Here is a 12,913-nt window from a genome sequence, read left to right on the forward strand (position 1 = left end):
TATGTTTACAAATGCTTTTTATAGTGTCAAAGTTATAATTATTGCTGTGTACTCATAATTATTTGAATATCACTAACATTTTACATAAATACAAAGTATAAGTACATTTCTACAATACCTCAGTAACATCCACAGTGATATTTATTACTTCACTGATTATATTGTCAAGCAATGCAATACTTTGCTGGGGTGTAAACTGAGTCAGCTGTTCAGAGAGGCTCTGGAGAGCACCAATGGTTGATTGATTGACCTAAATACATACATCATTCATAATAGTCATAGATATTAGAGTTAAAAGAAAAGGGATAGGAAACGATGGAAATCATCACAGGCATATAATGCATATCAATCTTTATTTTTAGTCAATATCTGAGAGTGAACTCATTCAGTTTATAATGCATAACATAGTCACAATACTAAAAGCAGGTTTACAATACGATGAGTACTGTCAATTTTTAATCAAAAGTGTCAGTGATTTGACCTTTTGATGCATGCTTTCTGCAACATCAAGCCTATTGTTTAATATTGTAAATTCACCTTAATACACTTTTCATAATAATATACAGTACATGTACATATTAGATTGTGTGTGTTAGAATATGCATATAATGTACATGTATACTCCTCCAAAAATATGTGCCATATGAGTGTATGCATACATGTACATAAGTGGTTAATCATTCTTTAGCACATCATTACACATCATTAATTGCTTACTGGTAAAATGGCAAAATGTGCTAAATGATTACAGTGACAAGTTACACTATTTTGATCCACAGATGCTACATTACATCCTTCAGTGTCCCAGAAGCCACTAGGCAATGATGAATCATTTGAACTATAAAATGCAATCGATCATCTCTTTATGAGTAGAAAAATACAAAAGACTCACTGTAAAATGTTCCAAAAAACACAGGAAATAGCTGAAGACAATATCTGGACAAAAAAAACACATAACTTACATTTTTATTTATTATAAGTTTACGGGTTGAGCATGTCCTGATAAACTGAATGATATGACCACTGGCTCTGTCAGCTCATCGGTAATACATGTACCATTACAATCAACAGTAGCAGATATGACTGGTGATATAAGCTTTCGACTATCAGGCTCAGTAGGTGAAAGGATTGATAATAAGTTACTGTATATAAAAGATGCTACTGTTGCTGGTAGAGAGTTATTAAATATCATAGCTGGTAAGCTTAAACTGTTGCCATTGTAGTTCAAGACTGTTAGCCTTTCACCAGAAAAAGATTCAATCTGTGACACGTTAAAAACTATAGATTGCATATTATAGAGAATGTATTAGTATAATACATTTAATCACTCACAAGTATTTCCATAATCAAAAGAAGTGCTTTGAACTACTTTAAGAGCAAAGGCATCCAATGATAAAAGGAATTGAGTGGCAACTGAAAGCTTGACTGTCACTGTCTGTCAGTGTATGATAAAATAAACACTACAAATAATGAAACCATACCTCATTTATAGGCAGTTTGTTCACTATGAGTTCAGCAGTTCTTAACACCATCTATAAATGAATAAGAATGAACACTAGTGATGTTGTATCATCAACACTATCACCATATAAAGGCTATCTAAGCATGAATTCATAGTTTGTACTAATGAAATGCCAAAATTAAAAGGATTTACTACAATTACTATGTTTACAATAACATGCTTTTATATTATACAAAGTTATAATTATTGCTGTTATTTGAAAATCACTAGCATTTAACATAGATACAAGGTACAACTATATTTCTATAATACCTCAGTAGCATTAACCACACTGGTATTTATTCCTTTACTGATTATATTGTCAAGCAATACAATACTTTGCTCCAGTGTAAACTGAGTCAGCTGTTCAGAGAGGCTCTGGAGGGCACCATTGGCTGATTGATTGATCTTTGAAAAAATTTGAGAATAGTCATAGATATTAGAATTAAACAAAAAGAGATAGGAAACAATGGAAATTATCACAGGCATATAATGCGTATCCTAGCAAACAATCTGGTACATCAATGGCGCAAAATATCAGTTTTGATTACAAAATGGAGTATTACAGGGTCTGTTATAAAAGTAAAAGCACAATTGATTATAAACAATTGTCCTTTTTATAGGTTATTTGCAGGGTTTATCTTGATACCCATATTGTAAGTTGTGTCAACGGTAGTTTCTATCCCTTTCCTTTAACTTCATGCAACATGTTGGACAACCACATCAAAGGTCATTAATGGCAACAAAGTAGCCTAGTGCATGCCCACTTTAACTCTCATACTATATATGAATAGTTACCATTGAGATAATGCTACTAAACTGTGTATCATAGTTGCATACAGGCTCATTAAATTGACCACACTGACTGCAAGAGCTTGTTTCTGAAAGAAGCGAGAAAATAATTATCAATGACAATGATACTTCTACAATACTAACCAGTAAACAGTCCTTTGTTGCAAGTACCAGTAATCAAACTTTTACCAGGTAAGCATTGTAAGAGAGGTGGAGCAGTGATTGTATAGCCTTCAGGACAACTCTCTTGATCATCAAAACATTGATCCTGATCATTAGATAACCGTGGCGGATTTATCATGAATGAATTGCAACCACAGGTAGAGTTCAATACAGAAACAGACTCATTACTGATCCTAATAATAGGACTAGACAGTGACAATGACAATTCGGAGCACTGTTTTACTGGTACAGCATATGTAGAGTTGGAAACTTTGACTGATATTATGTCTACAACTTGACCACAAATGGGCAACAAAGACTTTGCACTTGTAAAGTGAAATATAACATCATCAGGTTGACAGATAGAAAAGGAATGAGATGAAGACAGGGACAAGGATTCAAGATAAATTCTTGAACACAATGAATAGCCACTACTGGATTCAATCCATTTGTTAATCAACCCATCAGTTATGCAGGTGTTAAGTTTGGAGAGATTAAATGATACAGTAGCGACAGGCTCCTTGCTCTCAGTAACTGGAATGACTAAAATATATAGCAAAAGGAGCAGAAAGAAAAAGAAAGCTGACACTAATCGAGACATGATTGAACTTAACGGCCTTGTCTTGTTGTTTGGAATGTTTCTTTGTAGAATTATTTGGACAGGAAATGGAAACAGTTGATCTAACTATTTGGACAATGGCCAAACCCGGGGCTGGCTATGCGAGACTATGGTACAATGGCAGAGCAAGAGAAGAATGACTATGATGTTTTAATGCGCTTGCTTACGACAATAACTGAAGTATAGCTCAATGTCAGAATGAAAGGAATCCACGAGGTCTTCGGTCGAGTCGTACTGTACTGGGGAATAAGGAGTTAGAGGACTGGCCTCAATGATGTCCTTGAATATGGCTGTGGTCCTGTTCTTGTATACCTCTGCTCTGCTCCACGCTTTGCCTCTGAGATAGTCTTTGCAGACTTTGCCAAATCCAACTTGTAAAGGTGGGTTAGCGATATGCCAGGCTGCCCCTACTACACACATTTCCTTCTATATATAAATGATTATAAGTCATCAAAGAAAGTGAAAGACTTAGGCGGATATACAGATTAGGCCACCCTAGCTTCAGCCATTAGCCGATCTAAAGTCTATGGTAAAGAGAATTGTGTTTTGTGACATTATGCAGGATATATCATTAAAGTCTAGCTACAAGGGACCATATGATATCATATCTTTGCCTCTGCGTTGCTGCTACTAACATCAAGGAGTATAGCGATAATGTCAAACGACTTACCAAACTACTCAAACCTGGTGGTATGCTGATCATCAACAACATTGAAGCCCATGATCTTAACAAAACCATTATCACGTACACCGTCAATAATGACAAAAAATTAACAAGAAAATGTTCATTTTAATAATTTATACACATGTTCTTATGTTGTGTAGCAATTGGATTTTTTTATGAGTTTCAAGTTACCTAAAAATCAGGTCAAAATCCTGGTACTAGATACCTTGGTCAATTTTTTTTCAAAAATGGCTTAGAGAAATTATTTTATTTTTACTAGCTGCAACAAGTTTGAGCACTAAGACATTATTTGACAAGGGTAAATATATAAAATACTCAATACATACTATGATACTGTTAGTAAGTCAATAAAAAAATTATGCCATTGATTTGCTTTTTTCTGCATCAAGCCCATTATCAATTGTGTTCACTATTAATAAAGTCAAGCAATAATATTATCACGATGAATGCTGTGTCATACTGTACCTTCTTTACTTCCCAAGGTGTAATGATTGTCTTCAGTGGACTTCTTTTTAGAATCTCCACTAGCCTAATCACAAATATCATTTTAAAAATCTTGCAGATAAAAACTGACTGTGCTTCGTGTCAGTGACCAATTAGCTAGCCTTTTTTTAAAGAGTTTAGCATAAGCTTCTCTGACCTTATTTGATAGGAAATACATTGCAAATTATTAACTACCAGTATAATATGAACTTACATTGCTTGAGAGTGGTACATACAATATGAATATAAGGATACCCTGACCGGCAATAAAAATAGTCATAATATAAGCGATGAAAAGAAGTTTTTGTGAGAAGAATAGTACACTACCAATCCATCCTATCCCCATTACTACTGTTAGTGACAATGCAGCCTTGATCCAATGTCTAATATAATTAAATCAGAATGAATTTTTTTAATTTCTTGCACTAAATTAGTAAGCTATCTAAATTTGAACTGGAACTAAAATGAAAGTTAAAAATACTTATTTGTTCTAAAAATGGCTTTGAGTCACTAAAAATTTTCAATTACATATTGATACCCATATGCAGTGTAGAAAGATTGCTAAAAGTTTTAGCTCTATAAATACATTTGTATGTCATGCCAACTGTTATAAACAATGCCAACAAAATTTTGCCTTACTGTGCTTTATTTCCTTGGTCTTGTTTTTTCTGATGTCTTCTGATGATAACAATGGACATTATGAAAAAACCACAATTAGCCTGTAATATAATCAATAATTATTACCATTAAAGTTCACTTACTATGATAATTAGTATAACAGGACCAATGAATGACCATACAAAGCCACTTTTATAGCTTAACCAGCAACTGTATTAATAACAGTCAATAACTTATAATATTAATGCACTTTCAAAAACTTACGCAACAAGATCACCATTATCATCATAATAAAGGTAGTGACTGTGATCAGGAGTATTGACCAAAAATCCGATTGGCACTATAAAAAGCATATACAATGCTGGGGCACCTGTAATAAACTCATAATCTCTTGTGTTCAATAATCAAATAATGTATATACCATAGCTAATGATAGTAAACCCAATGATGTAGTGTTTGGGATGCTTCACAAAAACCTTCACCAGTGATACATACAGCACAACTCCTTCCATTAGCATCCACATGAATGTAACTAGGAACATGTACTGAAGTAGTACTGCTATTGCAGAGCAAAGGGACTGAAAGAAAAACTCATTAATCAATTACATTGTGACAATAATGAAACTAACTGGATTGGCAGTTTGTTCTATACCAATTAAAAATATCAGTTGAGATATAAACAGATTGGAGCAGAGCATAATGTGTATATAGTTTCTCATATTCCACAAGGACCTGTGTAATGATATAAATGTATTGATGATAGACAAACTGCATAGTGACATACCGTAAACAAGAATAGGTCAATATGACCATAAGGAGACACACTAATGAAATAGGAACTAATATCTGACCAGCAATAGTCAATATTTTAGAGTCAAGTGAATCAGCCTACAATTTAGAACATACCGGTGTCATAATACTATAAAGGTGGGTTTACAATATGAAGCTAGGCCAGTCTACCATTAATTTTCAATCAAAAGCGTGGGTAATTTGACTTTTGATGCTAAAATAGAACCAAATTCTACTCCAAATTTAATGTAACATTAAGCTCAGTGTAACATTGTAAACCTGCCTTTATACACTTCTTACAATTGCTTACTGGTGGTGATCCCCCAGGACTAAGTAAAATGGCAAAATGTGTTAAATGATTACACTGACAAGTTACACTCTGTTGATCCACTGATGATACATTACATCCTTCATTGTCCCAGAAGCCACTAGGCAATGAATCATTTGAACTATAAAATGCAATTACCAATCTCTTTATGAGCATGACATCACAGCCACTCACAGTTCAATGTTCCAAAACACACAGGAAATAGATGAGCCAGATATTGCAGACAGTGTCTGGACAAAAACACATAAGCCATACATTTACCATAAGCTTACCTGCTGAGTATGACTGAATGATATGACCACTGGCTCTGTCAGCTCATTAGTAATACATGTACCATTACATTCAACAGTAGCAGATACAACTGGAGATATTAGCTCTCGACCATCAGTAGGTGAAAGGATTGATGATAAGTTACTGTATACAAAAGATGCTACTGTTGCTGGTAGAGAGTTAATGAATATCATAGCTGGTAAGCTTAAACTGTTGCCTTCATAATTCAATACTGTTAGCCTTTCACCAGAAAAAGATTCAATCTGAGTCACATTGAGAACTATTTATTGTATAATGTAGAGAATGCATATACTAAATCACTCACAAATATTCCCAAAATCAAAAGAGGTGCTTTCAGTTAAATTAAGAGCAAATTCATCCAATGATAAAAGGAATTGAGTGGCAACTGAGAGCTTGACTTCTGTTAGCTGTCAGTATACAATAATAAATACTACAGCTAATGAAACCATACCTCATTTGTAGGCAGTTCGTTTACCATAAGTTCAGCAGTCCTTAGCACCATCTATAGAGTAATATATGGATTAGTACTAATGACACAATGTTTATATATCATCAACACCATATAGGGGGCTATCTATAATCACATTGGAGGTAATTTTGAGCATGAGTTGTACTGAAAGTCTTTAAGACATGTACTAATGAAACAACAAAATTTAAAAAGAACTTAATAGAATCACTGTGTTCACAAAAAAATTATGCTTTCTTTATTATTACTGTGTACTCATAATTATTCTAGCATTTAACATAGATATAAAGTATAAGTATATCTGTATACCTCAGTAGCGTTAACCACACTGGTATTTATTCCTCTACTGATTATAGTGTCAAACAATACAATACTTTGCTCTGGTGTAAACTGATTCAGTTGTTTAGAGAGGTTCTGGAGAGCACCATTGGCTGATTGATTGATCTTAAAAACATTTACAATCATATATATTATATATCATTTGTGATAATAATAGCCGGTTACCATTGAGATAATGCCACTAAACTGTGTATCATAGTTGCATACAGGCTCATTAAGTTGACCACACTGACTGCAAGAGCTTGTTTCTGAAAGAAAGGAGAAAAATATTATGCATGGTAAATAATGATACTTCTACACAACTAACCATTAAACAGTCCTTTGTTGCAAGTACCAGTAATCAAACTTTTACCAGGTAAGCATTGTAAGAGAGGTGGAGTAGGGATTGAATAGTCTTCAGGACAACTCCTTTGATCATCAAAACATCGATGCAGATCATTAGGAATAACTAAAGATGGTCGTTGATCCATTATCATGAATTTATTGCAACTACACATAGAGTTCAATACAGAAACAGACTTGTTGATCCTAATAATAGGACTAGACAATGACAATGGCGATTCAGAGCACCGTTTTACTGGTACAGCATATGTAGAGTTGGAAACTTTGACTGATACTACTACATCAGAAATAATAATTAGACCACAATTGGATCCCAACTGTAAGTTTTCACGTGAAAAGTGAAATATAACATCATCAGGTTGGCAGATAGAAAATGAATGATTAGACCTAGACTGGGTCAAGGTACCCACATTAATTCTTGAACACAATGAATAGCCACTACTGGATTCAATCCATATGTTAATAAAGACACTAGTCACACCAATGCAGTTTGCAGGTCTGGAGAGACTAAATGAAAGAGTAGCAACAGGCTCCTTGCTCTCAGTAACTGGAATGACTAAAACAGATAGCAAAAGGAATAGAAAGAAAAAGAAAGTTGACACTAACTGAGACATGACTGAACTCAATTCTTGTTGTTTTCGAGGTTTTGTATAAATATTTGGACCGGAAGTGGAAGCAAATTAGAGCAAAACTTAGTAAAACTATCTTCACGTGTGCTCATAAAAGAAAGGTCAAGTAGTCTACAATGGCAGAACTAGAGAAGAACGACTATGACTCTTTTGATGCGCTTGCTTACGCGGATAAAAAGTACAGCTCAATGTCAGAATGGATGGCAGTACCATTGAAAGGAATCCACGGGGCCTTTGAGTCGTACTGCATTGGGGAAAAGAAAACGGGCATCAATGTCCTTGAATATGGCTGTGGCCCTGTCCCTGTATACCTCTGCTCTGCCCCACGCTTTGCCTCAGAGATAGTCTTTGCAGACTTTGCCAAATCCAACACAGACGCCTTGCAGCGGTGGGTAAGCGATACGCCAGGCTGCCCCGACTATACACATTTCTTCCAATATGTCATCAAAGACCTGGAAGGATGTACAGATCAGGCCACCCTAGCTACAGCCATTAGTAAGAGACAGGCTGATCTAAGGTCTGTGGTAAAGGGAGTCGTGTTTTGTGACATTACGCAGGATAATCCTATAGAGTCTGGCTACGAGGGACCCTACGATATCGTATACTCTAGCCTTTGTCTCTGCGTTGCTGCTACTAACATCAAGGAGTATAGCGATAATGTCAAACGACTTACCAAACTACTCAAACCTGGCGGTATGCTGATCATCAACGACGTTGAAGCCCGTGACCTTAGCAAGAACATTATCACGTATACCGTCAATAATAACAAGTTTGAGGCTCTCTGTCCTACTTCGGAGGCACTCCGTCAGGTACTGGAAGAGAACGGATATCATGATATTAAGATGTCGCGTAATCTGATTGACGAGACTGAAGGAGCAGCTCAGCGTATGTCTCCTGAAGTTCTGGCTATGAGATTCATTGTAGCTAGACACTGAATCAGCTTAGTATATGGAACATGTGTGTGTGTGTTTCATAATAGATATCTCTTGATATAGGGTTATTTTGCTAAAATAAAATTTTAATTCAAAGCCGGATTTTTATCCCAATTCAGTGTTCATTATTGGTACTATACATGTCCCATGTGCAAATAAAATTTTGGCTAATTACCAAGAGTAAGTGCTAATGGACAAGGTGGACTATTCTGTAGTCTAGGACTATTGAGGAATAGCAACTGAAGAAAACCAAATTTGGTTAAATGCTATTTGTTACTGTACAATGGACATAAAAGCTCAAAATAAACATGTTCTGCACATGCTAAGCACTATCATAACATCATGCCAGGCTGGTGTACATAGTGTGTGTAATAATCTCTTCCATCATTGTTATAAAAAAGAGCAGCTTAAAACCTTCCTTGCTGTTGTGGTCCATGCATTTCAACAGAAAGTCATTCATAATGACATGATATAGCTAGGTTATAAGTGCTATTTTGGTCAACCTTAAAATGAATTAACAATCTTTTAAAATTTATCATCAGAGAGGTGTCATAATAGTACAATGATAATTAATAATAATAATAAAATCTATAAATTAATATGTTAATAAATTAATCACAGAAAGCCAGGCATAACTATAATTTAAATGTACATTATAGAAAGACTTCATGTAATTCATGTACAAGTACCGAGCTCATACAATAATAAGATTACCCGAGCAGCAAGGGCAGTGAACGTTAGGTTCAATACTTGTGAGTGGCGAGGTCAGTTCCTCTATCATCGATACAATCTGATCTTGATGTGTGGTCTGGAGTAGGTGGAGAGGAAGAGATGAGGATGGAGGATTTGAGGACTTGTTTTCTTTGTTATCGGTTCGATCTAACTGCTTTACTAATGACTGGACTTCTCTGAATCTTAACTAGGGGAGAGAGAGAGAGAGGGAGGGAGGGAGGGAGGGAGGGAGGGAGGGAGGGAGGGAGAGAGAGAGAGAGAGAGTATTGCTGTAATTTTTCAATTTTCGATCACCTATAACTTAAAACTAGTAATCAGAATTGACTCAAATTTCTACAAGACACAAACACAAAAATCAGGTCTGAAAACACTCCTAATTTTTATTACATGCACATGTACATGTACATTCAAATTCATATATCAATATGAATCAGAATGTAATTGGGAGTTTTCATTTTGTAAAAATGCCAATAGCATCATTCCCTTACCTCAAGCATTGCCTTCTCTTGTGTCAACTGCTCTATCAAACGATCTTTCTCTGCAAATTTAATCTTGAGAGCTTCTCGTTGAGTCTGATACAAGGCCACATATTCTCCGATGGTCTCAGTCTCTCCTTCCAATTGGACTATCCTGTGCTCACTCTCCTGGAGTCTGTCCTCTAGCTCAGCTTTGTCATGCATCACAGTAACAAAGTGCTCCTGCCAATGGAGAGAGAGAGAGTAATAATAGTGTTGCTATTGAACATACAATAAAGAGTTTTACAGTATGTACACATGTACATGTAAATTTACATGTACAGTTACATCACATTTTTACATGTACGTGTAAATTGTAGTACAACAAATTTATTTTAGCTAGATAGATACAGCTATTATGCATGTACAATTAACTACATGTATAAGCTCTAAACTGTACATGTAAAGTAATATCTTATCAGTTCTGCCACAGTACTGCTTATAACTTAGCTTTTAAACAACAAACAAGGATTTAACTAACAAAAAAGTCATACCTGAAGAGCAGAGAAGCTTTTCTGAAGGTCAACTGATTGAAGTGACTCATCCTGTTCCATTGGAGGAGGAGAGATACGTCTTAACTCTTGCAGCAACCTGTCCCTCTCTTCCCTTAAACTGGCCACTTCAATACTTAACTCCTAATTATGATACATAATGAGATTCATTCAATATTGCGATATTAAAAAAATTAATATACCATTAACAATGCCTGAATAATTATCTACAAGTACTTTTGCTAATATTTAATAGAGCACAGAATCTTTTGTCAAAAATTTTACCAAAAATGAAAAGGAAAGAATTCTCCATATTGTGTATAGTGTTTATCAGCTCATGAAGCATGCTTCATAGCACTTTTAGCATTCTCCGTGGGAAACCCAGCATACATGTATGTGTTCTACATGTAGCTACACTCATACTGTTATTAACATACCTGCACCTGTGACTGGTTTTGTTCATCCATAACTACATGTCTGGATACAGGAGAATCAGTTTCCTCCTCCTCTTCCTCCTCTCTCTCCTCCTCCTCTTTCTCTCTCTCCTCCTCTTGTCTCTTCAACGAGTGTAACTCTTCAGTCAGTTCCCCAAGTCTCTGTCTCTCCATATTAAGACTCTCAGTTAATTGTGAACACTTCTCCTCCAGTTTCTGCCTCCGTCTTGTCTCCGTTTCAAGCGAATCTGCCAGCTCAGCGTTCTGATTAGTACGAAGTACGAAAGCGTCCTGTAGCTCCCCAAGGTTCTTTTTGAGTTCTTTATTTTGAGATACGACCCGAGAGAGGGTTTCCTTGTCGTGGGACACTGTAGTTAGGAGGGACTGCTGGTCTACCACTTGATCTTGGGCTAGTTTGAGTTGCTCTTCGTAACTGTTAGCTCTCTCTTCGGTCTCTGATTGTAACTGACTCAGCATGTTATTATTGGTAGTCTAGTAGAGGGGAAAACCCTGTTCAATCTCATGTTACTATGTATAGAATATTATACATGAATACAATATCAGCACATTAACTCTAATTCCAGTCAAAATTAGTTTTTGAAAATTTTTGAAGTCGCTCAAAAATTTGACAAAACACCACTATACATGTACATCATCTATGCGTGTAATGTAGTACAGGGTATTTTGTCAAAAAATTGCTAGGAAAGAAATTATTATTTTCATGATACATATACATGTTCTTATGTTGCATAGAAAATCTGGTAAATTTTAAAAGTTGCTCAAAAAACTTGTCGTCACCTTATAAAGCATGCTGTTTAGCTCACTAAGTATGCTTTGTGGGAACCTTGTATTACATGTACTCGAGCATGTATATGTATGCATTTTACACGTACATGTATGTAAATGTACATGTACATGTACTATAGTGTTGCTTACTAGTTGTTTAATTTGTTCTTGAAGTGTTTCAATGTCTCTCTGAGCTATGAGCAGTGCCTCATCTTTAGCTCTCAGTGTTTCATCCTTCAACTCATTCTGACTAGTATCTACAATGTACATGTAATATTAAAAATAAATCATACACCATTTACCATTAACAATTATGTATCATTATTAGTGCTAGCAGCATTTACATGTACATGTATGTGTACATCAAGATCTACGATGCTTGCTTGTTCTACATGTATGTACATGTACATGTAAATGTACATGTACATTGTTATTACTAAATATAGTTCTTTTAGTAATTACCTTGTTGATGTTGTGCTGAAAGCTGTTGCTGGAGTGAGTGTATGAGTATCTGTGACTCTTTTAACTGTGTCTCTAGCTCACCAATCTAATGATACATGAAGCATAATACCACAAAGGGCTTCATTTAGGATTTTGGCCAAAGGAGGCAAATAGTACATGTATAAATGTACGTGTAGTAAATATTAGCATTTTTGGGCTAAATTTTAGTAGTAATTAAGGTTCCCTTCCCAAAACAACCAGTATACATTTCCATATGTAAAATATAAACATAAACGTACATGTACAATGCTGTTTTTATATAAAGTATAGTTAGTATAATACATGTTCCCCTCCCAAAAACTGTGTAATTACCAGTATACTATACATTTCTATATGTAAAATATAAATATAAACGTACATGTACAGTGCTGTTTTTAATATAAGTATACACATGCATTTTATGCTATAAAGAGTTGATGTACTCTTTAAAGTTAAAAGGCTTAACTATACATGATTCTCTTCAATTAGTCTCTCTCCC

At 35.2% G+C, this 12,913-nt stretch overlaps 3 protein-coding genes across 3 annotated transcripts in view; 1 reads left to right on the plus strand and 2 right to left on the minus strand.

Annotated features, from left to right (window-relative positions):
* Positions 1 to 8,029, minus strand: part of LOC109584161 (uncharacterized) — a 36,528-nt gene extending 28,499 nt beyond the window's left edge. Inside the window, exons 1-4 of the mRNA XM_019999769.1 lie at positions 7,381 to 8,029; positions 7,239 to 7,321; positions 7,044 to 7,178; positions 1,482 to 1,532 (exon numbers count right to left, since the gene is read on the minus strand). Coding sequence (XP_019855328.1) covers positions 1,482 to 1,532; positions 7,044 to 7,178; positions 7,239 to 7,321; positions 7,381 to 8,029 — 918 coding nt within the window. The remainder of the gene's footprint in view (positions 1 to 1,481; positions 1,533 to 7,043; positions 7,179 to 7,238; positions 7,322 to 7,380) is intronic.
* A 65-nt stretch (positions 8,030 to 8,094) lies between these two features.
* LOC105313708 (nicotinamide N-methyltransferase-like) lies at positions 8,095 to 9,090 on the plus strand. Its single transcript, XM_011407354.2, has one exon. It carries the CDS (start codon positions 8,161 to 8,163, stop codon positions 8,977 to 8,979), a length of 819 nt encoding a protein of 272 aa, XP_011405656.1. The 5' UTR covers positions 8,095 to 8,160; the 3' UTR covers positions 8,980 to 9,090.
* A 400-nt stretch (positions 9,091 to 9,490) lies between these two features.
* Positions 9,491 to 12,913, minus strand: part of LOC105313710 (golgin subfamily A member 2-like) — a 5,230-nt gene continuing 1,807 nt past the window's right edge. Inside the window, exons 4-9 of the mRNA XM_019999781.1 lie at positions 12,397 to 12,481; positions 12,085 to 12,191; positions 11,152 to 11,640; positions 10,718 to 10,858; positions 10,197 to 10,406; positions 9,491 to 9,895 (exon numbers count right to left, since the gene is read on the minus strand). Coding sequence (XP_019855340.1) covers positions 9,671 to 9,895; positions 10,197 to 10,406; positions 10,718 to 10,858; positions 11,152 to 11,640; positions 12,085 to 12,191; positions 12,397 to 12,481 — 1,257 coding nt within the window. The 3' untranslated portion in view covers positions 9,491 to 9,670. The remainder of the gene's footprint in view (positions 9,896 to 10,196; positions 10,407 to 10,717; positions 10,859 to 11,151; positions 11,641 to 12,084; positions 12,192 to 12,396; positions 12,482 to 12,913) is intronic.

Source organism: Amphimedon queenslandica, unplaced genomic scaffold, assembly GCF_000090795.2.
Source record: "Amphimedon queenslandica unplaced genomic scaffold, v1.1 AMPQUscaffold_13239, whole genome shotgun sequence".
Classification (NCBI taxonomy): Eukaryota; Metazoa; Porifera; class Demospongiae; order Haplosclerida; family Niphatidae; genus Amphimedon; species Amphimedon queenslandica.